The sequence below is a fragment of the Neolamprologus multifasciatus genome, chromosome 22 (assembly GCF_963576455.1).
Source record: "Neolamprologus multifasciatus chromosome 22, fNeoMul1.2, whole genome shotgun sequence".
Lineage (NCBI taxonomy): Eukaryota > Metazoa > Chordata > Actinopteri > Cichliformes > Cichlidae > Neolamprologus > Neolamprologus multifasciatus.
The window spans coordinates 17327651-17355375 of record NC_140459.1 but is presented as its reverse complement, the minus strand read 5'-3'; the positions used below and the strand labels follow the sequence as shown (position 1 = coordinate 17355375).

At 41.3% G+C, this 27725-nt stretch overlaps 1 protein-coding gene across 6 annotated transcripts; it reads right to left on the bottom strand.

The window, feature by feature from the left end:
• Nucleotides 1-984: 984 nt before the first annotated feature.
• On the bottom strand, nucleotides 985-27725 carry LOC146493260 (Y+L amino acid transporter 2). 6 transcript variants are annotated; one of them, XM_085149386.1, is made up of 13 exons: nucleotides 27580-27725; nucleotides 24381-24650; nucleotides 20465-20826; nucleotides 19977-20152; nucleotides 19643-19785; nucleotides 18588-18713; nucleotides 18087-18231; nucleotides 5866-5989; nucleotides 4640-4743; nucleotides 4398-4494; nucleotides 4129-4278; nucleotides 3438-3621; nucleotides 985-2676 (listed from the first exon to the last, which is right to left on the bottom strand). In XM_085149386.1, the coding sequence occupies exons 3-13, from the start codon at nucleotides 20591-20593 to the stop codon at nucleotides 2582-2584; spliced, it is 1473 nt and encodes a 490-aa protein (XP_085005512.1). In that variant the 5' UTR covers nucleotides 20594-20826; nucleotides 24381-24650; nucleotides 27580-27725; the 3' UTR covers nucleotides 985-2581. The 6 variants fall into 6 exon arrangements, with proteins under 6 accessions (XP_085005512.1, XP_085005509.1, XP_085005507.1 ...); XM_085149383.1 differs by lacking the exon at nucleotides 24381-24650 and adding an exon at nucleotides 27010-27059 and having other exon boundaries at nucleotides 27348-27722; XM_085149381.1 differs by having other exon boundaries at nucleotides 24381-27059; nucleotides 27580-27722.

Here is a 27725-nt window from a genome sequence, read left to right as displayed (position 1 = left end):
CCTGAGCTACTAAAATAATGATAATCAATGATGGTTTTATTTTACAGATATTTATTTTTAAATATTTGATTATATAGTATTTAGGTTGGAATCTACTATATAAAACATATACTATATATAATACTACTTTTTTCAAATTAAATCTTTCTCAGATTTTCTGCTGAAAATTAACTGCCTAAACTTTATCAAAAGCTGATCAGCAAAACACAATCTAACACAAGAACTTCTGGTCTAAAGCTACATGACTCTCAAGAGCCTTCTGAGCTAGCAAAAGGAAATGACAGGACTTTAATTTTGTGGTTAGTTGGATAAGTTCTCTTTCCAAGAGGTTTCCTTATTTCAGATGGGGTGGGACAACCCCTCAATGATGGTAAATACCCACGCCTTTTTTCAGACTGGCTTACGTGTTGACTCACATGACCAACAGTGGGTCAATGACCATTAGCACCACGTTCAAGGGTGCTAATGGTCCCCTGCCATGTATACCTCTACACCATTTGATTATAGAACAGAAGCAAGGATTAGAGACGAAATACCTTTGCAAACTTAATCCAGTTGCCTCTTGTTTTTTCAAACTCTCTGGCGACCATGACCTGGAGAGCTGTGAACCTACGCAAATATTTAAATCAGAAATCAATCATCTTGTGTTTAAAGGTTATTTGCTTCCCTTTCCAGACCAGACCATTGACAATTTCACTAGTGAATAACCCCAGGATACTCAGTCCAATGTGATATAAGGAAATGCCTGCAAAGGACCAGTTAAAATACCATTAAAAATATGTGGATTTTCATACTGATCAGTTGGGAAACTTTTAAAACCTTGATTTTATCAAAGCTGCTCATTTACCTAAAGGGTAAATGAGCTGTACATAAAGCTACAGATGGGTTATGAGAGGATGACCTCAAGTGGCAGTGAGTGCTAGGAGACTTTAGTGTGTTCAGGTCAAACAAAGCAAATGATAAGAACAGCCAGTCACTGAAGGATACAGTCTGTACCTAACTTTATTCAGATAAAACACACAGCTCACTTTCTACCTCTGAGTGAGCAAACACGTTTCCAGCCCACTGGAGAAGCTCGTTTGGCAAAATAAATCAGAACAGTGGAAAAAAAAGCAGGTTCTTAAGACACATTCAGCATAAAAGCTTTCAAACACCCAGAAAAACAGACATTTGGTACCCAATGAAACAACAAATATGTTATAACCTTCTTATTTTGCATTTTCTGAGAATAATAGGTTCATTTTATTACAGTATACTGAAATATACATATACAGCTGTTGTTGTGATTAAACGTCCGACTAGTTTGTTTTAACCGATGACTACTGATCCCAGAAAAGCAAATTAGCATGTGAAGCAACAAACCGTGTGCTCCCGTTAGCTCCTAATTGTGTCCAGAGGCTAAGCAGATTTTTTTATTTTTTAAATCTAAGGACTGATTATTTCTAGCTGATGACAAACTAACCAACAACTACTGCCCGTGTTTTTGTGATAGGCAGCTTCAATTTGAAGAAACTAATGAAAGATGACGACTTGAAACACATTTGGCAAACTTTACAGCGACATGTCGGCGACTGTGCTCAAGAACAAATGTGGCGATATCACATCATTAGACCCACCTCACTGAAGGCACGTATAGTCTAGGAACACAAAAAGTACACCACAAAACACCATATAAACACACTACAGCTGTGAATTTTCACTTTACTGCATGATGGTCCAACAATCGATCTGCTCTCTGTGACAACCGCCTATCTTCGCGATACATTAAAAACTGAAAAAATATATTAAATATTTCATCTGCAATAGAAATCCTTATGTTTGGTTTTTTTAAAGTGTAACAATGGTTGCTCATAGGCATCATCACTATACCTAAAAAAAAAATCAGATTTTTTACTTTTAAATGGATCGTGTGCACGTATATGAAGCAACAGTACAAACATGAGACACAACACACAGAAGCAGAGACAGACTCTTATATGACACTTTGGAAAATCTCATGACTTATCAACTGAAGTTTTTAAAGCTACCACTAGGAGGCGCCTGAACTTAAAAAGAGCCCTGAAGATGATGTCAAAGTTCCCACATGCAGCTGTGGTGGATGGAAAGCAGCATGACAGATTTGTGATCATAAATATACAGCAGGACCGCTCCTTAATTACTCTTTTTTTAAACCATTTTATATATCGTCTCCTTCAAAATGAAAAATTTATGTGCAAAAACCTCTTCTTTGAGGTCTCAAGTTCAAAAATCAAGATTTTTGGACTAAATTTGCTGCTAAGATATACATTTAGTATAATTGTAATAATACACTGCGTTTGTGCTCTTGCCTACAATAAACAGTCTGAGTAAAATCCTGCTCCTTCCTTCTTTATGGCACATGTGTGAGAGAAGAAGAGGACGAGGAGATCGAGTAGTGTGGTGTGCTCATCTCTGCACCGTCTCCATCAGTCTTTAATAGGTCCAGCGATCATCTCATCTCAGCCCTGATTGTCTGCCGCTCCCAGATTGCTTCATATTGTGTTCGTTCGTCCTCTTTCATCTCTCTGTACAGTACTTTACTCTGAGTTTGTCTATCCATCGATCATTCGATCTTCCCTGGGTCTATGTTGTCCAGATCAATATCTGGCGATGCCACACAACACATGCACAGTTTCTGGGTGTATAGAGATATCGCATCTGTGTGAAGAGAGAAAAAGAAAAATCAGATGGTTGCTCAAAGGATATGCTTTTACAAATGAGCTTTTTAATAAATGCTGGCGATGGCGTTAGAAAAATTAGCCTTAAGTGTTACTTGTTTAAACTAGTCCAGTGTTAATAGTATAAAAAAGTAGCATTTCTAAACAGTAAGAGTTTTATAAATGTTGTACTATAGAAGCCTTTAGTGTAGGTGGGTTTTATGCTAAACTGAACTATGAAACACTAATTCCAATCCCTTTACAGAGAGCCATAGCATTTCTATGCATTTCTATGGTAGCTATAGGAAATATGAGACTGGTATGCTACTTTAAAGAGTTATGAGTAATAACCTAACACAGCCACATTCATTCACAGAGCTTTATACTATAGCTGTTGTCATATTACCACGTGCTAGCATCAATCTTTCAATCAATCTCTATCTTTGTACCTAGAGTTAATTTCTTGGGGAAATTCTTCCTTTATAAACCAATTGGGAATTTAAATTTGCAAGGAAGATAAAGGATGCATTTCCCCTCAAAGGGAATGAAAAGCTAGACTGACAGCTTGGCTAGCTTGTTCTAGCCTATGAAAATATGACACTGAGCTCTTGCTGATCTTTCTCAGAGCTAAACCACAAATGTTAAAGGATAAAGCAGTAATAGACAAGTGCTTTAATAAGAAGGCTATCAAATGTGAGTTTCAGAGTTCCTTCAAAGCAAACAAAACCTCTTCTATGATAGGCAGTGCAGTGTTTCTCTTACTGAGCATTTTTCCAAGGAAGGCTGGTCTGGAGCTGCGAGGCAGATGGACACAAATGTAGTAGATCGGTGCCCCAGAAAGTGCCACACCAATCCCCACTAGAGAGTTGACAGTATCGCTGTAGAGCGGCACCACCACCAGGAATAAGCTGCACAGGCAGTAGACTATTGGGAAGAACAAAGACAGCTACAGAGAGGGAGGAGGAGAAATGGACAAAACAAAAGGATCAGACTGGCATTTTTGTAAAGTACCATCATGACTTTAAATATTGTCGCAACTCAAAACAAAAGAGGGTGAACAGTACAATACACTCACTGTTGATGGGTAAACAAAAAAAACTTCACAGACCATGAACAACACTTTACACACTATCTTTAATGTATCCATTTACATCTTGTGCTCATTGGTTTATTTGTCTGTTCACAATCTGATGGGGGCTGTGATCTGGATGATGTGGTTGGGTGGCTGCACCAAGGTGCAGTCTAAGATTATGAGATAAAAAACATTGGCTCACATTCAGAAACAAGATGTTCATACTTGTCACACAATCTACACTCATCATCCTGCCTAATGCTTTATTTATTTATTTTTTATCTCTGAGGTGACTGCACTAACATGTCTGAGCTAAATTTTACACCTGTTTGTATTTCAAGCTCACTTTGGTTATTAAGAACATTGCATCATTTTTGGTACCTTAACGGGTCGGTGCCGATCAGGATCTTTGATGCGAAGGTAGATCTGGCTGGCTATCGACAGGCCGATGAATAACCAGTAGTTGAAACTAAAGTAGTTGATTAACCGGAAAACATCTGGCACAGTCAAGTACAACAGAGACATGCCACCCTGTGAGAAGATGACCAAAAACAGACACAAATATTACGTTCAAGAGAAATACATTCATGACAAAGATGAAGAACCACAAAGATTTACATTAAAATAAAAAAACATATTGGGATACTTGCATTAAAAAGTAGGGCAGGAATCGGGGTGAAACGTTTAATATGGATCATACAAAGCACATTAGGTAGGTGGCCTTCTCTGGAACCAACGAAAAACAACCTGCGAGAGAAAATGACATTTCAATAAGAACAAAAGTCACTGTGCTGCTGATTGGTTAGTTGGCAATAGGACAAACAAAACAAAACAAAAAACCCATACATTTTGGGAAAAACAGAAATGGAGGCCACTAGATTTAGGAGTTTACCTCGAGGCTGCAATGATTGATGAGTTGAGGCCTCCGTAACAGGAAATCGCCACAGAAAGAGGAATCAGCCAACGAGCCCAGCCCAGCACCTCATCTGCAAAAGTCTGAGGAAGCAGCCAAAGTGCTTGTAACTCCTTTTCACTTTAGTAAAAATGTGACTCATCAGTGCAGATGTGTGCCACTAATTAAAAGACACGAGAACTAATCCAACAAACTGGCTAATCTGCTTGCGGGAACCCCCTGATGTTTCCTGCTACTCCCCTTTGTTTCCTTTTCAAGGACGGAAGAAAGTGTAAAGCTCACACTGTTACAAATAATCAATGAGTACAAATACTGTCAACAAAAAAAACTACACAGATCACAGCAGTTTCACAGGACACTTTGTTAAAAAGGAGAGAAAGAAACAGTTACCAGCTAGAAAGAAAAGGACAGCGGGAACCGAGAAAAATGTTATACGGTGATGCCACTTTGAAACCTCTGAGTGGATTTTCTTTGTTCATATTGTGACCTGTGAGCTGAGCTGTTGCCAAAAGCTTGACTCGACAACGATGTGGCATCACTCATTTTAACCCACTCAAAACCCAAACATGCCTGAGGTGCATTATATTAGTGATATAATCAAGTTTAGGTTCAAACATCATCATGTTTGAACATCATCATGTAGGAACATGATGATGTTCAAACATGATGAACATGTTTGAACATCATCAAACATGATGATGTTGGTTGTACTTTGCGCACAATGAGATTCGACATCATTAATCTCCAAAACCTGACTAAACATTTTGCTGCATCTCACAGTTTCATTTCAACAGGGCAGAAAACCCCTGGCTTAATGACAGAACATTAGTAAACCATTAGAATAAAAAAAAAAAAAAAGAGATTAGCAAATACCACTGACGAGTACAAATCTTCCTCCTCCCTGCACTAATCACATCATGAGCTCTCCTCCTGTTCCTGTGTGGCGCGCTAACCTCTTTAGCTAAATGAGGTTCCTGTCATCTCGACTCCTACAGTCTTGCATGACCAAGAGGGAGTGCCAAAGCCAGATGCGAGAGGCAGTGGCTGTTAGATGGACTCAGAGAGATGACAGTCAAACACAGGAGGGACAGATCACATCCTCCTACCTCTAAGAGGGTGAGCAGAGGCTGTAAATACTGGTATGTGGTAGGGCCTGTATGCAGATATGTACACAAAGTGACTGTAGTACAGAGCTTTGGACTCACCACAGCAACAGCTTCACTGTTGAGCACTGTATCTGCGTCCATGACGACATAGTAAGCTATGTTGGTCAAGATATAGATCACTGTGACGATGGGCATTGAAATGGCAATGGACAAGGGCAGATTCCTGCAATGGAAAAATAGGAAGTGGTATCCATTAAGACTGTTAGATTTAAACTACTTAGCAATACAGCAGTGTGAAAAGGTGTTTGCCCCCTTCCTGATTTCCTAGTGTTTTGCATATTTATCACACTTACATGTTTGATGTTTGATATTAGACAAAGATAACCTGATGAAATACAAAATGCAGCTTTTAAATGACGATTTTATTGATTAAGGGACAAATGTTCAATCCAATCCAAACCTATCTGGTCTCGTGTGAAAAAGTAATTGCCCATCTTGTTAAATTATGAATGTGTGGTTAACTGCATTTTTTGGAAAGGTGAGTTCAGTTTCACTAAACACACCCAGGCCTGATTGGCAGACCTGTTGAATCAGGAAATCATTTAAATAGAACCTGTCTGGCAAGGGCTAATTATGCCACAGCACGCTAGATCTAACGAAATGCCTGAGAAACAAAGTCATTGACATCCGTCAGTCTGGAAAGGTTACAAAGCCATTTCTACGGCTTTGGGACTCCAATTAACCACATTGAGAGTCATTATACAGAAATGGAGAAAACCTGGAACAGTGGAGAACTTTCACCACCAGGAGTAATCGGTAGGGGTGGGCGAATATGCTCGATGTTTCCACGCACGATGAATAAAATGGTTTTATCGCAACCATCGAGTATGAACTGCAATGGAAATATTAAGCTGTCTGCATGTAATTCACTGTGAGTTTGTTTTTCTCCCACACACTGTGAATGAATCATTAATAACCCCCTCCCAGATTTTCTACCTGGCACACTGCCCTTAGCATGTGTTTATAAACTACCAGATAGGGAAAGATATGAGGACAGTGGGAGTTTCAGATGAGTGAAGGAATGAGACTTCCTGTGGTTTTTGTTTTTGGAGGTTATTTAAACATATCGCGATGTGTATCGTGATACAGCCAAAACAAATTTCGTGACATTAGATATTCCTGCTGAAAACTCATCCGGGATTTCACAAAAGAATTATGAGTGGGCCAAAATTCCTCCACAGCGCTGTGAAAAACTCACTGCCAGTTATCGCCAAGGTTATTATCGTTAACGAAAACTAACGAAATAACGAAAACTAGAAGTGAAAAAACATTTTCGTTAACGGAAATAAAAATAAAAACAAAAAAAGGAAAACTAACTAAAACTATAATGAGTGTTCACAAAACTAACTAAAATTAACTGAATTTATAGCAAAAATGTGTTTAGTTTTCGTTGATGTGTGCGTGTCATACAATAGTCAAGGGTGAAAATGAAGTTTAGTTTCCAGATTTTTTTCTTGCTGTGTCTCATTATGCCAGCAGGTGGCAAGTACGTTAGTCGAGTCGTCTGTGCTGCTGCTCCGTCCACGCGCAGAATCATGTCAGGAAAAGTCGGGAGAAAGCGCCAGAGTCCAATTTGGGATTACTTTGAATATGACTGTGTTTTGGATAAAGCAAGTGTCTTGTAGTGGAAAGAGACAAATTATGAGGGACATTTCTAAAGGGAAAAAAATCCCACAAACCTTAAAGTGCACTTGAAAAGCTCACACAAGAAGGCTAACCTAGCTTACCTTGAGAAGGTAAGGGAGCACACTCAACCCTCATCCCCAGAAAACAGAAGCTAACCCCAGGCAAGGCAGCGTGATGCATCCCGAGACAACAGGACGGGGATATCTACACAACTGTGTGAGTCAATTACCTTCAAAAAGTTTATCAATTCACTTGAACCACAATTACGAACACCCGGTGCTGCAAGAGTTAATAGTCTCATTGGGGCCAAGATATACGTTTTATAGTTGCCTGGTATCAATGGTTGTTCATCTGCCTTTATTTATTTATTTAAAGAACCCATAGGTGGGAATGTGAGTTGTCTGTCTCTGCATGTTAGCCCTGCGACAGACAGGCGACCTGTCCAGGGTGCAGTATGGTAGCTGGAATAGCAACATATCCAAGGATAAGCAGAAGAGAATGACTGATATGATGAAACTGGGATTTTGTTACACTTAATTATTGCAAACACAACTAAAACTATAACTGAAACTAATCAAAACTAAACTGAAACTAAGGATTTTCAAAAAATAAAAACTAAACTAGCAAACAATTGGTAAAAACTAATTAAAACTGATATAAAATTGAAAATCTGAAGTCAAAACTAAATAAAAATAAAAACTAATGAAAATTGCAAAACTATTAAAACCCTGGTTATCGCAAACGCTTAATTTAGGACTGCAGCTATCGATTATTTTAGTAATCAAGTAATCGCTCAGTTATTCCATCAATCAATCAAGAAATTAGATAAGAAATATTTTTTCTCTTATTATTGAGCAATAAGAAATATACACAGGTTTTTTTTTCAAAATGAACTGTTGATTGCAATTTTTCAATCTGAAAAATGTTATGAAAGCCTCGAAATTAATCTGGTCTTGTCACGGTCCTGGGTCGGTGACCCAGTGTTTTGAGTTTCTTGTGTCTCTGAGTTTTTGTATTATGCTCTTAGTTCTTTGTTGCCCCAGTTTATTCTATAGTCTAGCGTCTTAGTTTGGCTTTCTTGTATTCTGTTTCGTTTTCTGAGTATTTAGTAGCTGCCCTCTGTGTTTCTTAGTTGCTCTGTCTCCCCTAGTCAAGTCTGCGTCTGTGCTACTTCCTGTTTTACTTTGAAGGTCTGTGTCTCATGTGAGTGTATCCTACTTTGCTTCCTTGTCTCATCAGTTCTGATTTCCCCCAGCTGTGCTCTCCTTCTGTGTCTCATTCCCCTCGTTATTTCCCAGTGTATTTAAGCCCTGTGTTTCTCTGTGTCAGTGTCGCGATCTCTCTCTTGCTGTGTGTTTCTCCCCGTGTGTGTTTTGTTAGATTCTTCTCAGTTTAGGTTTTGTAGACGTTCTTTGTTCAGCATTAAAAGCTGCCATTTTGAGTTCAATCCCGTTTCTAGTAAGTTTGCGTTTGGGTCCAATTCCTGCCTGCACACAGCAGAAACATCACAGGTCTAGTACACCCCATGCCCCCCTTTAGATTCGCCCCTGCTTCAAGCATCAATAGGATGGCTGCTCTTAGTTAAATTATACAACTTGCTGTATAATTTAAACATAGTATCAGATTAACAATTAACAATTCACCTGGATATCTTAATACAACTTCTTGAGGCTTACTGCAGATTCTCCACTGTGTAAAGCAAACAGCGATGGATGGAGTAGCTATATAAAAAGTGTGATTTTTTTTTTCCATGTCAGAGTTTGTCATTACTTTTTCCCAGTAATGGTTTTATTGGCGATTGCAGTAACAGCGCTGCTGTTTTGGTTGCTAGAAACACATCTTCTTTCACTTAACCAGAGCTCACGTCTTGGTAATGGCTTCGTTTGCTCTTCACGGTGTGCAAACAGACTCCAGCTCCTCGTTAAACTGTGCCAGCGTCAACATGACTGCTCCTGTTGTGTTACCAATGTTTCTGTTTAAGGCTGCGGGCTGTGTGGACTTAATGTTGTCAGCTTTTTTATTCACATGCTGCTCCTAAATTTGTTTGCATTGCGGGTGTGATTTTAGTTGCAAATGTGGATGAAGTGCTTCCACTTCCACGACGACAGCATTGAAGCAAAGAATTTGTGTCGGGAATTTTTTTATAATCGAATTACTCGATTCATTGCAGCCCTAGCTTGCAGTTGTTGCTGCTAAAGGTGGACGGAAGTGACGGGTAAGGTAAGCGACGGGTAAGGTAAGCGACCCATGTTGTAGGTGACGTCAGACGCCGGAGATTTGGCGGAAAAAACAAAGCGAATGGTAGCGTAGAGTTTAACAAAGTTTCCTTAAGCTTCAGTACTGCCAAATAAACTAACCAACTGTCATATAACTAACAACATCTGTCTTATCATCTCTAACACCCTGGAGGACAACGGGGAGAGTTTAGACGCTCTCCAAGAATACATCGAACGCTGCTTCCAAGATTTAATAATGAAGAAGGCCCAGAGTGCATCTTCCCCGGCCAAAACCGAGACGCCGTCATCGAAGAGATGTCGTCCGGCAGACTCCCCCGGCACAACATCGCCTGCCGGCAAAGACATCGCAGATATCCTGGAGTCAATCGACAAGCGATTGTCCAGTTTCGATGCGAGGCTGTCCCTGGTGGAGATTTTACACCGGGAATTTAAATCTCTGAGAGAATCCCTGGAATTCAGCCAGCAGCAGGTGGAAACGCTTGCCGCTGAAAATGCCACGCTACGGGAGTCGGTCAAATCTCTCGCCGATAACGTGACCCAGCTAAACACTGAAAATAAAAAAATAAAAGAGTCCGTTATCGATCTACAAGCCCGTAGCATGAGAGACAATCTTGTTTTTTCTGGTATTCCAGAATCTACCGGAGAGGACGCGGAGGCAACGGTGAAAAGCTTCATTAAAATCCACCTGAAGCTGCCGGAGGACACCGTAAAGAACATCGCCTTCGACAGAGTGCATCGCTTGGGGGGCGTGAGGTTGCGGACCGGGAGACCACGTCCTATTGTGGCCAAATTTGGTCAATTTAAACAGAAGGAACAGGTGAAGAGTCGCGGCAGGGAACTGAAAGGAACGGACTTCAGCGTGAACGACCAGTTCCCCAAAGAGATCCTGGAACGACGCAAGGTCCTGTTCCCAATCCGACGTAGCTTCATGCAGAAAGGCTCCCGTGCTGTCATCGCCGTGGACCGGCTCTACGTGGACGGACAGCTCTACCGCGACCCCGGCACCACACCGTGGTTATATTGACTGCACTCCAGATAAGAACCCGCTACACTCTTTTCTTATTCATTCACACTTTCTCCTTTAACATGGGTTGAACCTAGTAATATCAGTATGATGTCATAGCAGATATAACACCGTCACCCTCCGTCTTTACTTTAATTGGAATGTTTCCGTTTCTTTTCTTTTTTTTTGTTGTCGCTCACAGTTTATGTGGTTTCTTTCTTTCTCTTGTCTTTCACTGCTGTGATCACCTACTTCCCCACTCACCTACAAACAACACCCTCTATTTCTCCATATATTCGCACCACGATCACGCAAACACACACGCTCAACGGCAGCACATTTACAACAGCCTCACAGCAAGCACAGACTTACAGGACACATACGCAAGCCACGCTTGTTCATATTAGTGAATAGTCACACACATAGTCAGACTTATGGAGCCTATCACCACACTTTTTTCTCTTTCTATTTACAAACAAGTGATGTTTCCACATTTTCTCCACCCGTCTAAACGGAACACCCAGCTTACATCATTAGACATACACACACAATTATGGGCATGCTGAGGTTTGTCACATGGAATGTAAATGGGGCTGGCACCAGAGGAAAGAGGTTAAAGATATTTAACCAGCTTAAAAAACTACAGGCAGATGTTGTTTTATTACAAGAAACTCACAGACCTGTTACAGGTTTAAACGAACTTAAAACACCTGAGTTTCCTAATGTGTTTGCAGCTTGTTATAATTCTAGACAAAGAGGAGTAGCAATTTTAATACATAAAAATGTTAATTTTACAGTACTTGATACAGTTATGGATCCAGAGGGTAGATTTCTAATTATTAAACTATCAATATTGAACAAAAAACTATGTATTGTAAGTATATATGGTCCAAATGTTGATGAACCCTCATTCTTCCACGGATTTTTTAGTGCACTCTCTGAACACCTTGATTGCACACTCATTCTTGGAGGCGACCTCAACCTTGGACTAAATGAAGAAATGGATAGGCTCAACACAACAGGAACTCAGCGCAATTGGCAATCCACAAATATAATCAAACAGTATATGAGCGACTATGGCCTTTGCGATGCATGGCGCTCCCTTCACCCCAACAGTAAGGAATATACTTTCTTCTCACATGTTCATCACTCCTACTCTCGTCTGGATTATTTTTTGGTCAGCAGCTCACTGCTGAGTGACATTTCAGACACTGAGATTCACCCTATAGCTGTCAGCGATCATGCTCCTGTATCTTTAACACTAATACACAAGAATAATACTACGCCAAGTAAAAACTGGAGATTTAACACATCACTACTTAAAGATGAAGACTTTATTAAATATTTTAAAAAGGAATGGACTTCATATTTAGACTTTAATGACACTCCCGGAACATCTGCTTCTGTTCTATGGGAAGCAGGAAAAGCTGTGATGAGAGGTAAAATAATTTCTTTCTCATCACACAAAAAGAAAGAAGAAAACAAAAATATTCAGGAATTAGAAAAAACCATCAAATCCTTAGAAGAAGCCTACGCGTTCCACCAAGATCAAGAAATAATGAACAAAATATGCAAAACAAAACTAGAATTAAATGAAATTATTAATAGAAAAACACAATTCCTTGTACAAAGACTTCGCTTGCAGAATTTTGAACACAGTAACAAACCAGGTCGATTTCTAGCAAACCAGTTAAAAATAAATAAAGAAAAAACAACTATATGTGCCACTAAAGATTTATCAGGGAACACAATATATGACCCTGGAAGAATAAACAAGATTTTTAGGGATTTCTATGAAACTTTATATTCACCACAAATAAACCCGTCTAAAAATGAAATTGATTTGTTTCTTGACAACGTAACTCTTCCAAAATTACTAGACAGTCAAGCAATGGCACTGGATTCGCCACTGACGCCAGGTGAACTCCAGGAAGCCCTGATAAGTATGCCCATTAATAAAGCTCCAGGTCCAGACGGCTTTCCTGCAGAATTCTACAAAGAATTCTGGACAATTTTGGCACCAGTATTCCATGGAATGTTGCAGGAAATCAAGAAAAATGGCAGACTACCACCAAATATGAATTCTGCTAACATTAGTCTCCTGCTAAAACCAGGAAAAGACCCTTTATTTCCCTCAAGTTATCGTCCAATATCCCTTATAAATGTAGACCTTAAAATAATCTGCAAAGCTCTCTCAAAGAGATTAGAGAAAATAACCCCCCTCTTAATTCATCCTGACCAAACTGGTTTCATAAAAGGTCGGCACTCCTCAACAAATACTCGTAGATTTCTTAATTTAATAGACTACTCATACAATAAAAACATTGAAACCATAATATTATCTCTAGATGCAGAAAAAGCATTTGACAGAGTTAACTGGAAATTTTTATTTGCAACTTTACACAAATTTGGTTTTGGAAACTCTTTCATAAATTGGATAAGAATATTATACAATTCCCCAACAGCTCGTATCAGAACAAATGACCAGACATCCTCCAGCTTTTGTCTCCTGAGGGGCACCAGACAGGGATGCCCACTCTCCCCTTCACTTTTTGCAATTTTTATCGAACCTCTAGCAGCAGCACTTAGACAGGCTACAACAATTAAGGGCATAAAATGTAATAACGTAGAACATAAAATCAGTCTCTATGCAGATGATGTGTTGCTTTTTCTGCAAAACTCACAAATCAACCTCTCTGAGGTAATTACTCTAATAAACTGGTTTTCAAGAGTTTCAGACTATTCAATTAACTGGCCAAAATCTACAGTTCTTCCCATTAACTGCTCCTTCCACAATTCATCTTCTGCCCCACTACAATCTGGAAATATTAAATATTTAGGTATTATTGTTTCTCCTAAGCTTTCAGACTTAATTAAATTAAACCACATCTCACTTCTAAAGAAAGTAGAAGGCGATCTGACTAGATGGAAATCTCTACCCATATCACTCATGGGAAGGGTCGCCACTATAAAAATGATGATCTTGCCAAAAATAAATTACTTATTTTTAATGATCCCTAACAAACCATCACAAGATTGGTTCAGATCTCTGGATTCACATATTTCTAAATTCCTTTGGAAAGATAAACCCCCGCGCATCAGCTTAAAAACGCTACAAAGAACCAAGGATAGAGGAGGACTAGATCTGCCTAATTTTCACCAATACTTCTTAGCCAACAGGCTTCAGTTCATCTCAGAATGGTTAAAATGTACCCTCTTAGATGAGCCCTGGCTAGATGTTGAACAGGCACTATGCAATGATCTAGAGATTTCAGACCTACCATTTATTAGCTCAAACATCAAAAGACATGAATGCTTTAAAAGCATCAACATCAGCTTTTCTCTGTCAGCATGGTGGGAGTTTCTAAAAATAACGGAGTCTTCATTAATCCCATGCAAACGTACACCTATCTGGAATAACCCTGACATATTACAAAACAAAAATATGATTAATTTCCCAGAATGGAGTTGTAAAGGAATTAAATACTTAGAACATATATTAGAGGGAACAGAATTTATTCCATTTGACAGACTAGTTACACAATATGGGATCAACAAGAAAAGATTTTTAGAATATCAACAAATTAAATCCATAGTAAAAAAGAAATTTATCCTCTGTCAAGTTGAATTACAAACACCACCAAGTGTGGTTCAATTTCTTACTCTTAAATCCCCCAAACTATTATCTAAAATATACAGAACATTTTCTAAAATAGATGAATCAATATCCCTTCCTATTGCAAAGTGGGAAGCAGATTTATCAGTCAGCTTAGACCAAAACGTCTGGTCTCAGATTTGCTTAAAAACCTTTAAATTTATTAAAAATCCCAATCTGCAATTAATACAATACAAAATACTGCATAGAGTGCACTATACAGGTCATCGAATGTTTAAGATGGGCTTTACATCCGCCAACAACTGCTCACACTGTCAAGGCAATACACCAGACAGTTACATCCACGCTCTTTGGTTCTGTCCACCAGTGCAGAAGTTTTGGCACGAGATATGTGAGGACTTATCAAAGTGTCTGAAATGTAAAATTCCAACCTCCCCTTTAGTATGCTTGTTGGGAAATTTGGATGATGTCACTACAGAAATTAATACAGTCCACATGGTTTTTATTGCCCTATGCATCGCCAAGAAAACGGTCCTCATGAACTGGAAAAATAAAAATAATCTTAATTCTAGCCAATACAGAAACTATCTAATAGATCACATTAGTCTCGATATAGCCTCTGCCACCACATTAGATCAATCCCTCTGGGCTCCTTTGATCGGCTCCATCACCTAGCGGGGGTGGGGGGTCGTGGTTTGGTCCCGCCTTGGCTATTGTGGTTGATGTGGAGGTTGGGATGGGCTTAGGGCACCTGGAGGACCCCTAGAGACGTTATCCCTGGAGGGCTTAACCCGGGGGTTGTGTTCATAACCTGGTTAGTGGCTCTGGTCGCTCTCAGAGGTTGTTCTCCTCGTGGCCGCGTGCAGCGGGGCTGGAGGATGGTCTGTGCTGGCGGACGTAGGTTACTGGCCTGGTGGCCTGGCTGCCCCGGAGTGGATCCGGGGCGGGCGTGGGGGTTTGGGGTTCGGGGGTGCTTCGCCTCCGTGCTGGGGCTCTGGCTGGGCCTTGGGGGCTTCGGTCCTCGTCGGTGTGTCGCCGAGGTTGTGGGCGGGTGGGTGCACGGGGGCTCAGCCCTGGCGCAGGGGGCCTCTTGTGCATCGGCCTAACCGGGGGGCTCTTGAACTGGCAGGGAGGTTGTTCCATCTTTGCAGGAGTCCACTCTGCAGGTGGGGGAGAGACATAGGAGAGGTGGAGAATAAACTTAACCTGGGTGTCTGTGTCTTGTGTAGTCTGGGAGATGATTGAATGTTGGGGTGGGTACAGTTTCCTCTGCGGTGGGGTGGAGTGGGCTGCCCCGGGTCCTGTGGGGCTTGGCGGTGTTGCTGCCGTAGGCCCCGGTCTGGATGGGCCTGGGCTCCCTTGCCTTGGTGGATACCAGAGGACGGGGGTGCATATTGGGGTCAGCGGGGGAGCTGGCCCTAGGGAGGGACACCCTCCCCTCCCTTCTTTTCCTCCCCATCCCCGGCTGCCTCCCTCTTCACGCTCCACCACACCCACCCACACAGGTAGGGCTTTGGGGTGCGGGTGTGTCACCAGGGTGCAGGGGAGACATTCCCCCCCCTCTGTCCTCTTCTGGCCACCTGTGCCTCAATTTTATCTCACAACTTAGACATCCACATTACTTACACTCTCATAACACACACATATATATATATATAGGGCCTTGAGGGTGGGCACGTTAACGGCGTCCAGTAGACGGTCTGTGTATTCAAACCTGCCTCTGGCGCCGGTGCCCACCTCTCAATTTTAAATCCATGTAGACATTGAGGGTTCTCGGGAGGGGCCGTGCTAACACCTGCTGCTCTCTGGCAGCAGCACCATGCTCTCCCTTGTTTTAAATACACTTTAGAGCAACACGCAGCAACACTACACTTGAGCGGGAGGAGGGAGGTATGGGGTCTTAACACACCCCTGTTCTCTGCTAGCCATCGGGGCGGGGGGGCTGGGAAGAGATGCTGGCTGTCCGATTGGCCTCCCTGCTGCTGCGGAGCCTGGGGCGGCCTGCTTGCCTCCACCCCGGAGGGAAGGGTAACATCTCTTGGGTCTGGGTGCCGTTTCCATCTCTGGGGGTGAGGATACCTGGACCCGGGATATAGAGTATGTTTGGGGAGTGTGATTGTGTGTACATGTCCATTTACGTTTATTCCTGCGTTGGGTGAGTGCTGAGTGTTTGTATATGTGTGCATGAGGGTGGGAATGCATGTCTGTGTCTGTGTGTGCCTGTTTGTCTGTGTCTATATGTCAGGTCGGGTCTTAGACTTCACCTCTCTGGGAACTCCAAGGCCCTCCAAAGTGTGGAGGCCTATCTCCCCTCACCACACTCCCTGCCGGTGACTGATGCCCTCAGGGGTCGGTGCGTTGGTGGTTCTTGGTGTCCGGGGCTGGGCGCTCAGGTATGTACCAGCTCACTCCCGGTGACTACTTGCCGGGGCCTGGCGCCTGCTGCTCGGTCAGGCCTCTTCCGGGGCGCGGGGGGCCCTCGGGCCTCCGGCCTCTGTGCCTGCGGCTCGGTTCACTCTGGCACAGCTGGCTGCCGGCAGAGCCGGCGGGCACGCCGGTGCAGCCCCCTCTAGCTTCTGCCCGGTGGCTACTGGGTGACCCCTCATCTGGGGATCCTCAGCCCTTCCCATGAAGGTGGCACGGATGCCCCTCCGGTGGTCCTCCTTGGGCTCTTGCACTCTGGGGCCTCTGGATGTCTGGGGCCTGGATCTCCTCCATGCCTGCTTCATGCCCTGGGGGACGGGGCTATGGCTCTCTACATCCTCTAGCAGACCATTACATGGGGAAACCATTTGAATACAAGCGCGCCGATCCACACAGGTGTGCACATGGGTGTTCACTATTCGTAGACTTAAATCACACCTTTCTTGGCTGCTACTTCAAAGCACATTGTGCGCTGTCTGTCCTGCGTGCTGCACAACAACATTCAATATTTAGTATTTACTGCTGTTTACACTTAGCTAGATTAATGCGATGGTGTTGTGTATAGTATGTTGCATTGTTTTGTTTTTTTGTTTTTTTTTGCTTGTTTTCTATTCTTTTTCTCTCAACAGGTGATCCCGGAGATATTTTTTCTTCCCCCCTTTCTCACTGTCCCTCTCCCCTTCTGTTTTTCTTTTCCTTCCTCTTTCTTTCTCCCTTTCCTATCCCTCACTCATGTCTGTCCCGTCTGTAACAACTGAAAATAAAATAAATAATAAAAACAAAGGTCGATCAAATGGACCAATACGGCAATGCCATGATGATCCATTTGGCAAAATAAATCCATTGGGTATCCTTGTTGGTCCTCAGACAACAATTCTGACGGCTAAAGAACCAAATGGGACAGGCGGAAAAAAAAAAAAAAAAAAAAAAAAAAAAAAAAAAGGTGGCCCAAGCTGTTATTAGGTTCAGGGGGCAATTACTTCTTCACACAGGCCCATGTAGGTTTGGATTTTTTCTCCCACTTAATAATAAACACCTTCATTTAGAAACTGCATTTTGTGTTTACTTATGTTATCTTTGTCTAATATTTAAATTTGTTTGATGATCTGAAATGTGTAAAAAAACATACAAAAAAAAGATTGCACAGAAATTCAATTGCCTTGTATTTCTGTGTGAAGCACTTCAAAGGTGCTATATAAATAAAATGTAACTTTACTTACTTCACAAACACTTTTTTCACACAACTTTATGTATACAAATCGAAAGCACAACCAGGAATAAAGATTACTGATTAATTACTGATTAGTATTGATGATTACTGTAAAACGAGCATTATAAATACAAGATTGCGTACCTCTCTGGGTTCTTGATCTCCTCTGTAATGAAGTTGAGCGTATCCCAGCCAGAGTAAGAGTAGAGTGCTGAATAAAGGGCCAGGGCCATATCACCAGGATTCAGGTTGGAGTCTTTGAAAGAATCCTCAAAGTTCTGGTTAAAACCTACAACAACACAAGGTATACATTATAAATATATCCCATTTTTTTATTTTCATAATAAAGAAATATATTATTTAAATTGTATGGTGTGTTTTTTTTACTTTTCTCACTTAAGGGAGAGAGGAACAGTTCATTTAGCCACACAACACCCTAACCATGCCCACAGTTTAACTTTTAAATGACTTTGATAAATGTATTTTTAACAGCTGTATCCATCCAGCTGTATTTGTAATTACTATTATTGTTATCATCAATATTATATAAGCACCATGTTTTGAGCCTTACAACATATGTTGTCTAAGGACCAATTGGTAGCCTTAATAGTTGTTTTCTAAATAGAGACTATTCAGGGATCCTACCTTGTCCCAGCCTAACCAGTCCGGCAATGATGATGACAATTAGAGCAATGACCTTTGCAAAAGTAGAGATGACCTGAAGAATGGCACCCCACTTCACTTTCATGCAGTTCACAAATGTGAGCACACCTGATGGAAAGAAAGAAGCAGTAAAAAACTACAAAAGTAGTAGAAAACTACAGCTTTAGAAAAGCTTGCAGCTAGAGAATGTAGCTAAAGGGTACAAGTCACTCCTCCTCATATAGAACTGACACGGCACCACCCAAATACCACAGGGTTTATTCAGACCCTGCGAGGAACACCCCTGTAAAAAATGAATCTCACTGCGTGCTTCTATTAATTCCATCACCTGTCCCATCATCTGCTCTATCACTCGATGTTCAAGTCAAACCACATGCATAAGAAGCCCATTTCAAATGACACATTTCATATGGGCGCCATGCAAGTTATTCCAAATGCAACATGCGTGTTCCAGTAGTGCTGCAGCCAATAGACCATTTTAAACACCTTTCTCCTGAATTTACACGTGGAAATCCATTTTAGCTGTTTTGTGTGAAAGATTCAACTGTCTGCAACTGATCCTCCTGCTTGCACAGGAGACAAAGATGCATTTAAGACTTCCTCCTAATTAAGACTCTCGCTGTATGCACTGCAATTTACAGGGGCGTGATGTAAAACAGTACAATCTAATACAGTAAACAACGGTATATGAACTTTCCATTGCTTTGGTTTAAAAAAACAAACAAACAAAACTAATTTTTGTGTGTTACAATGCTCTATTGCCAGCTCTTTAACTGAGCTGTCTACAGAAATTAGCACAGAGGTACAGAAACAGATGGGATGTGGTGACGTGCAATTTTTCACGTGCTTTATCAGCACACTATTTTTGCTGGGGTTGAAGAAATCTCTCCCTAATTATGTCCAAAAAGATTTAAATCAACACTGCATGGATACAAGCTTAAAACTACATAACACACTTACACCTTTACAACGTCCATGCAAACATAAATAACAGGTAAAATAAATGATGTGAGTGATTAATAGTGAAAGAGGCTTACATATGATGACAGCAGCAATAAGACGGACGGCATCGTAGGGGGCTAAACAGGTGGGGTAGAAAGGCTGGACCAGGTAATTGGAGAAGGTCAGGGCTATCACAGCTTGACAAGCCGGCTCTACAATCATCAAGGATGTCCACAGTCTACAGAGACATTTTTTTCATCTTAATTGTTGCTTCACGTAACGCTTACAGTAGGCAGGTTTAGTTTATTTACACTGGGTAATGTCAACCTTTGTTTCCGTCTACCATTTAATCCCAGTACAGCACATGCCTGAGTAGTTTATTGTGTTAGTAGAAGGGCTCAGCAGTTCACTGCTTAAACAACAACATACCGAATAAAAGCCAAGAAACCACCAAAGGCTTCAAGGATATAGGCATAGGAGGCACCAGATTTACGGATGGTGGTGCCAAGCTCAGCATAGCATAACGCTCCAAACACAGAGAATACCCCTCCGATGGCCCACACGACCAGGGACATCCCAAATGAGCCAGTGTACATAAGGACTCCCTGCAGAGTAACACAGGAGAGGAGATATTAAATATATACACACAAACACACACAGAAGGCAGTGAACCAGCTGTCATTTGAACAAATGTGCCTAGTGATCTAAGATCTAATGTAAATATAGAAGACTGCTCAACCCTAAACCGGACAGCTGTAATACACGTCATCAACAAAAACTGAAGTCCTTCAATTTCAGATTTCTTTAGTAATTAATGTGCATTTTACAGAGAAAGCATTTAGATTTTACTGCTCTGCAACGTTTAAACCACAATAAAAACTCAACCACCCACGCCCCAAAAAAAGGGAGAGACCTACCTTAGGCGAGACAAAGATGCCTGAGCCGATCATGTTTCCCACAATGAGACAGACACCATGAAGGAGGGAAATCTCCTGCTTCAGCCGCATGCCACTACCCTGAGACGCTGTGTCTACATCAGCAACCATTTTGAGGAATTTACAGCCTTTGGCCTCAGCTCAGATGAGATTGACAAGGAAATGATGGGAATGACAAAGTAGTCAAAGACTAGAACAAATAAGAGGTAGAAAAACTGAACAGAGAGGTGCGGGCCTATCACACAAGAAAGGAGGGATCGAGGTGTTGAGTGTCACTGAATGGCTCGAGCTATTGCATGTCTCTAACACTCATTGAAATCCAAGAGGTGCTTCTCTCGGACAATCTGTAAAAGAAACAAGCACACACTGTCTCACAGAAGGGAATTTATTATTATAGTAAACAGTTTTGCTGAGCAGATATGAGTTAAGTGATCCCAGTTCAGTATGTCATCATACACGCATCTCTGTTATCTTCCATAAATGAATGCCTTTCTTTATATATGAAGTGCTTTGGGTTCAAATAGCACTGTGAGTGAAACGTTTCCCACACTGCTCTTTCCCATAGATATTACACATTAACTAGAGGTGGGAGTAGGGCTGGGCTATATCATACCGTTCACGGTAATACCAGTGTAATGTTGGGCAACGATAAGAAAATAAAATATTGCGATAGAATATGGGTAAAACGCGCATGAGCAGTGCCTTTGTTTGCATACGCACAATGGCGACGACGGAGAATGAGGAGAGCAAAAGTGGATCGTTGAATGAAACGGATGGACCAGAACTGGTTTGTAAATATGCTGCAACTTCAGTGGTGTGGAACTGGTTTAGCTTTCGTCCGTCAGATACACAACAAAGCACTATTTTTGGTAGCGCATGCTAGCAGGCCGTCGTTATTACCGTGTTTTTTGGAAAATACGGCACACTTAAAATCAATCCTTTGATTTTTCTGAAAATTGACAGCGCCCCTTATAATCCCGTGTGCTTTATGTATGAATTCTGGTTGTGTTTACTGACCTCGAAACGATTTTATGTGGTAGACGGCGCTCGAAAATCTGTCAGATGTTTCAGTACAACTTTGCTAAGCTACGAAGCCGCACTGCTTGATGGATTGTCGGAGCATTACGGCTATCGTAGGCAGGAGCCTTGCGGAGTGATACGTGCTGTGCTTCAACATAATATTACCGTATTGTGTGTGTATAATCTCGTTTTAAGTTTGGTGGATATTATACATGGTTATGCTGAGGATATGTCAGCCAATTTCCACTGGAAATGCCTTTTGGTTAAACTGTCAGCAAGGATTTGCATTTGCACTGTTAATTTTTTTATATAACTTTAATGCACTTAAAAAGGCTGCTTGTTTAAGTGAAAATACATTGATTTTTTTTTTTTGCACTAATAAAGTTGAGGAGTTGTAAAGTATTTTGTCTAGTGTCAATTATATTGTCAGTTATATCGTTATCGCAAATTTTCAAATGTATATTGTGATAAATATTTTTGGTCATATCGCCCTGCTCTAGGTGGGAGTCACCTGACACCCAACGATACAATATTATCACAATGAAATGAGATGGTCAAGCACTGTCAAGAAAACCTGCTATAAATGTTTCCATCAGAGGGAGTCAGTCTACTACTAGTCTGATATCAGTATGCAAATGAATGGGGTCAAGTTGGCAATTACATGCAATCAGGTGACCTGTGCAATCACCTTGTGATCAAAAGACTTTGTGAGTCTGAAACACTGCCAACCAACCTGTGGGTGACCGTTTAGTCACCATTGCAGAATGTGAAAATAAATTCAACACAATCACCAGGAAACAAACAACTTTTAGCAACTTTAAGTGCTTTAACTCAATTCAAATGTGTACTGTGGAAAGAGGGAATTTGTGACTTTTATGTGCTTGCTGGAAGGTAGCATGACAAGAGCAACGACTGCAGTGACTCCAGACATGCTTGCAGAAGTATAGGACAAGTATGACTAGCAAATTGACATATGGACACTGAGCACTTTGTAACTGTTGCTATAAAACTTCATATTTAGCCATGTATTTTAAAATCTCGCATCTAGAACTATGTAACTTCTATATAGCCTTTTGAAATCGGATGATTCTTTTTTAAATACTCTGTATAATAAGAATGTCATACATTTGATCAGCTGCATTTATAATTCCTATCACTCTGTTCGTCAGTGCATCCAAGAACATTTCCAAATCAGAGCCAAACAACCAACCAACAGCCAGGCTGTGATAACTACATCTTGTATGCGCCGGCTTAAAGATTTATATTTCCCTGTTGCAATATTACATCTAGCTTGTTCGCCTTCAGCAGTCAATCACATTCTGGTCAGTACTGTTTAACAAATGGCTCCATGGTGTATTGTTTTAAACCTTTGTCTAACAAGTGAAAGAGCCCTGGTTCGATCCCAGGAGGAGATAAATCCCTTTGGGGCTGTTGTCAGTGGAACAACTCTCAAATCAACCATGAATAAGGAAACAACAACAGCAGCTTATTTCACAGGCATTCAGCTCCCCGAACTAGTAAATCTTGAATAACCAGCTGTCAGCCACCGGTCCTTTCATTCCCACGCGACTTTGGTTTTTAAACTGCAGGGTCGGATGACACGGTGCAATCAAAATGGAGCGAGTTCCACTTTTATTGCACCTCATTTACCCATTATCTGTTCTCTTATATCATCTAATAGCACTGGCTTCCTAATTCATCACCGAATGTGAGCAAAGTTTAACTTAATTTGTATATTTTACATTCTAACTTCCCATACAGGAAAGCAGTGCCTCGCTCACTCTCTCCTCTCATCAGTGTGTATTCACAGAGAAAAAGAGATCTAACCTTACATAATCCTACCGCTTTGTCTGTAGCACACCGTGTGCTTCATAAGCAGGTGCTATGTTACTAAAAAGTGAAGCAAACTACTCATCCCGCCTCCTTCAGCCTGGATCAGTTCATGGGAAGAGGCACTCAAAAGCAAGCGTTGGACTGAAACACTGAGCCAAATCAAATTTCACCTTTACTAACTAAACACATCTTTCTTGGAAGCACATGCACAAATACATTAAAGCACTATGAAGAGCTCCATGAGTTGGATCCCCAGGAAGAAACAACACTCATATTACACTGAAGATATATAACATGGAAGAAAACTTTAAATATGTTCACTGTGGGTATCCAATGGTGTAACAACTGAAAAAAAAAAATTGGTTTTGATGTGTTTCGAAACTGATCCACAGAAACAATGCACATTAAATCTTTGTGGCTGCCAACATCATCACCATCCCAATGTTTTTATGTGTCTAATATAGAAGACAGACGTTTGACGCCCTTCCAATTAAAATGACATTCTGATTGGAAGCGTGCTGTACAGCCATCAGCTTTTGGTGCAACTTTACCTTAATCTTTTAGTCAAAAAAGTAGATAAAAAGATTAATTTAAGCAATGTGTTTATTAAATGTGTGTAATTGTTGACAACTCCTTGGATTTTGAATCAGCTCTGTAGGTCTATATTCACCTTTTAAATCATGTCTGAGGTATTTCATGGTTTTTGTCAAGTCCACTGTGACCTTTTTTTTTCCATTTTAATATTGTCGTTTATATTGCTAGCTACTGCTGTTCCAGTGAGAGTGTGAAGTGGTTAGAATGAGATATGCACCCCCAAGTCTGAGGCCATGGTCCTCAGCTGGAAAAGTGTGGAATGCCCACTCCACGTCAGGGGCGAGTTACTCCACAAAGTTGAAGAGGTTAAGTATCTAGTGGTCTTGTTCACGAGTGAGAGGAGAGGGAGATCAACAGACCGAATAGTGCTGCGGCTGCAGTGATGCGGAAACTGTACCGATCTGTCATGGTAAGGAGCGAGCTGAGTGTAAAAGCGAAGCTCTTCATTTACCAGTTGAGCTATGTCTCTACTTTTACTCATGGGCTTTGGGTAGTGACTGAAAGAAAGGGATCCCGGATATAAACAGCGGAAATGAGGTTTCTCCGATGGGTAGCTGGCCTCTCCCTTAGAGATAGAGTGAGGAATTCGGGCATCTGGGATAGGCTCAGAGTAAAGCCACTGCTCCTCCGCATCAAAAGGAGTCAGATGAGGTGGTTTGGACATCTAACAAGGATGCCTCCTGGGTGAGGTGTTCTGGGCATGATCCATCAGAAGGAGGCCCTGGGGCAGAAACAGGACACACTGAATAGATTATATCTCTTGCTTGGCCTGGCCTCTGTGTTCACCCAGTGAAGCTTAAGGAGATGACTGGGGAGAGGGAGGTCTGGGATTCTCTGCTTAGGCTGCTGTCCCCGCAACCTAGCCCCAGATAGAAGATGGATAGATGGATGTTTATTAAGCAGAAAATAGTGGAATGGTCATGACCACTGGTCATGAAATCCCAGTAATGACTGAAAGAGGGAGAAGTATGTCTGGAGTACCCTGGTTAGCCTATTGCCACCATGATCAAACTTTATGGATGGATGGGTGTTCTTATGTGCAGATTTTCTATCTTTTGAAACCTCAAATGTTAATACTACCATGACTGGAAACCACTTTGGGTCAACTATAAAAACAGCAGCAACCTTACATAATTTGACAAAGCTGAATCTCCTGAATATCTCTTTTTTTGTTCATCTTAAATTAACTCAATTTAATAACAAACATTTCATTGCTTTTCTCTATTGGATGCAGTGTTTTTGGTGAAACCAACAAGCAACGTTGAGCATTGCTCATTAATAAAGTTGATTACTGCCTAAAATGGTAAGTCTGAAATCATCTGAAAGTAAGGAGCAATCATGTTTTCAGAAAATAATTTCTTTGGATGTCACAACTGGATGTTCTGGTCTGAGGAGGTCTGGCGCCATGTGTCCCGTTATTGGTCCAATGAAATTATGCTAGCATCTGTTCGTTAAGGTAATGCAGATGCTCCCGCCCCCCCCCCCCCCGCCCCCCCCATACCACAGCCTCAAAACCCATCTCTAGGGGAAATGGTTATGCTCACCAAAATAACATTTTCTGTGAATTTATCCCATGTTCATAAGAACAACAGAATAGTAACTCAATTAAACTATCAGTGTCAAGAACAAGACAGTGTAGAAGAAACCTGATGTACAAGTCAACCTCCATATGGAGTTACTGTGAGTGTAATGTATGAATCAAAAAGTACAAAATGATTACGTAGGCCTCATAACAGCAAAGACACACAATGCCTGACACTGACGCCTTATTGCTATTAAAGTCTGGATATCGCTTTACTGAAATGTTCATTCCTTAGACATCTAGTAGGAAATATAAAACCATCAGCATGAATGCCTTGTGCCATGTTTAAAATCAATTTTGAACACTATTCTAGACCTTTCTGAAACTCATAAATATCACCAATAAGTTTAACATAGCAAAGTGTTCATTCTTTTATGTGTTCCCATCACTTTCCCTTCATACTCAAGTGAAGCACTTTAGTTTTTTAACTGTACAAAGTGAACACATTTACCCCACTTACACTTTAAGAGAATTCTGATAACATATAAAACACTCCACTGCACACTCATCTCTGAACTCAAAAACAAGAATCTGATCCTCTTTCTGTTATTAAGTCTTTATACTTCAGGGGGAATCTACGTTGTAGCTATAGCAAAGCCCCTACAAAAACCGACCAACATAACATGCAGCATAACTTAACATGCGCCTCTCTGAAAATGTAACTACATGATAACAATAACTGGCTCTATATAGGGGTTAATAATCATAGTATCAATATAAGGACTCACAAATATTATTCATTCTTATTCACAAATCCTGGGAGCAGATTGCTGAAACTATTGGAATGGAGGTGAGTGAATGTGTTCACATTGAGAGGAAACTGGGTGGACACAGAAGACCCGCCTACATAAGGGCCAAAGCTGTTGTCTGTTTTCTGAGACATCTACTAAATAATGCTCAGGATGTTGCAAGAGTCTGTTGTGGTCAGGCAGGTCTGACGTTAGGTAGCAACGTGAGTGTGGAGTTGGACTCTAACAGAGGTTTGGGAAATAACGATGCTGCCCAAGTTATTGTTGGTATCGCAGAACTGGCTATTATGCAATAATGCTTACGCTGTGTGTGGACCGTGCAGCAAGTATTTTTATTTATTTATTTTTTTTGAGTTTGCTGATTGTTAAAGGTTTTATACTCAGCATCTGCTCTGTGCATTGTGAACACCACGTCGGATTTTAATAATAGCACTTGAGGCACGTCGGGCTTGTTAAACGCATATTTAAACTGTCGGGGGAGTTTTTGTCGCTGATTTTACGCTGCATTCATTTATTGAATTTCCTTTCACTCTCGACTCCGTCATTTTCCGCATGTTAAGTGAGAAAGGGCGAATGCAAATTACAGACCTAGCTTTTAAAGGAAGTACAACTTCCACTAGTACTCCAAACTCAGTTTAAAAGTAGTGGTGATTGTAAACCCTTCTAGCCTATCATCCAGATAACTTCCCGCTATTAAAAAAGGCCGGCAGAGAAGATTAGACCGACTTCTTTGCCTTTTGTGTCATTACGACTCCGAACAGTGTAGCTCTGCGCGCTTCCGCACGGGGCATCCACCATTCTGTAAGGCACACAAAAAGCAATGTAGTCACTAATTAGTGGTTCATCTCCGATATTAGCCATAGGCGGGAATGTTCAACACGCAAATTATACCACATCAACCCCAAAACGCGCTCGCGCCCTGTTAACACGCAAAGCCAACGGTTTTTGTTACCAATGATTAGGAATGATAGCTCTGTTAGCCCCGGCCCGACACACACTCAGTGAAAGAGGAGAGGGGTGAAAAGCGCGTCTTGTCTCGCCTACTTTAAATCTCCAGCTCACATTGTTATGTAAACGAAACACTCACCATGTAAGAGGAGTCCGCATTAAACTAGTTGCCGGGCGGCTCCACGTGTGCCAACAGAGCTAATGACGACGAACACGCATGATGCTGCGGATGTACATGCTAGCATTAGTGTGCGCGTGAAAGACACGTAGCGACGGTTAACTTCGACTGAAACGACTCCTGTCCGTGTGCCCACCTAGTCTCTACATCTACAAAGGTAGTGAAACCTCTACTGTGAAGTCAGGTAATTTACCTTTTAGCTGAAGCGAGCGGTGACTCAAGGACCGTCCTTGGGATTTCCAGTCACCAACTTGTGCCGCTCCACATTTTAGGCAAGCAACATCTGTAGCTGGCTCCTCCTAGCCAACCTCCCACCATACGTTCAAAAGCAGAAGCCTT

Bases quoted from the DNA above. Each gene is read 5' to 3' on its own strand.
- LOC146493260 (XM_085149386.1), bottom strand. From the start codon at position 20,593: ATGGTTGCTGATGTAGACACAGCGTCTCAGGGTAGTGGCATGCGGCTG. The intron at 20,153-20,464 runs GTAGGTCTCTCC...GTTACTCTGCAG, and splicing joins GCATCTTTGTCTCGCCTAAG to GGAGTCCTTATGTACACTGG. The intron at 5,990-18,086 runs GTACGCAATCTT...TTTCCATTGCAG, and splicing joins GAGATCAAGAACCCAGAGAG to GAATCTGCCCTTGTCCATTG.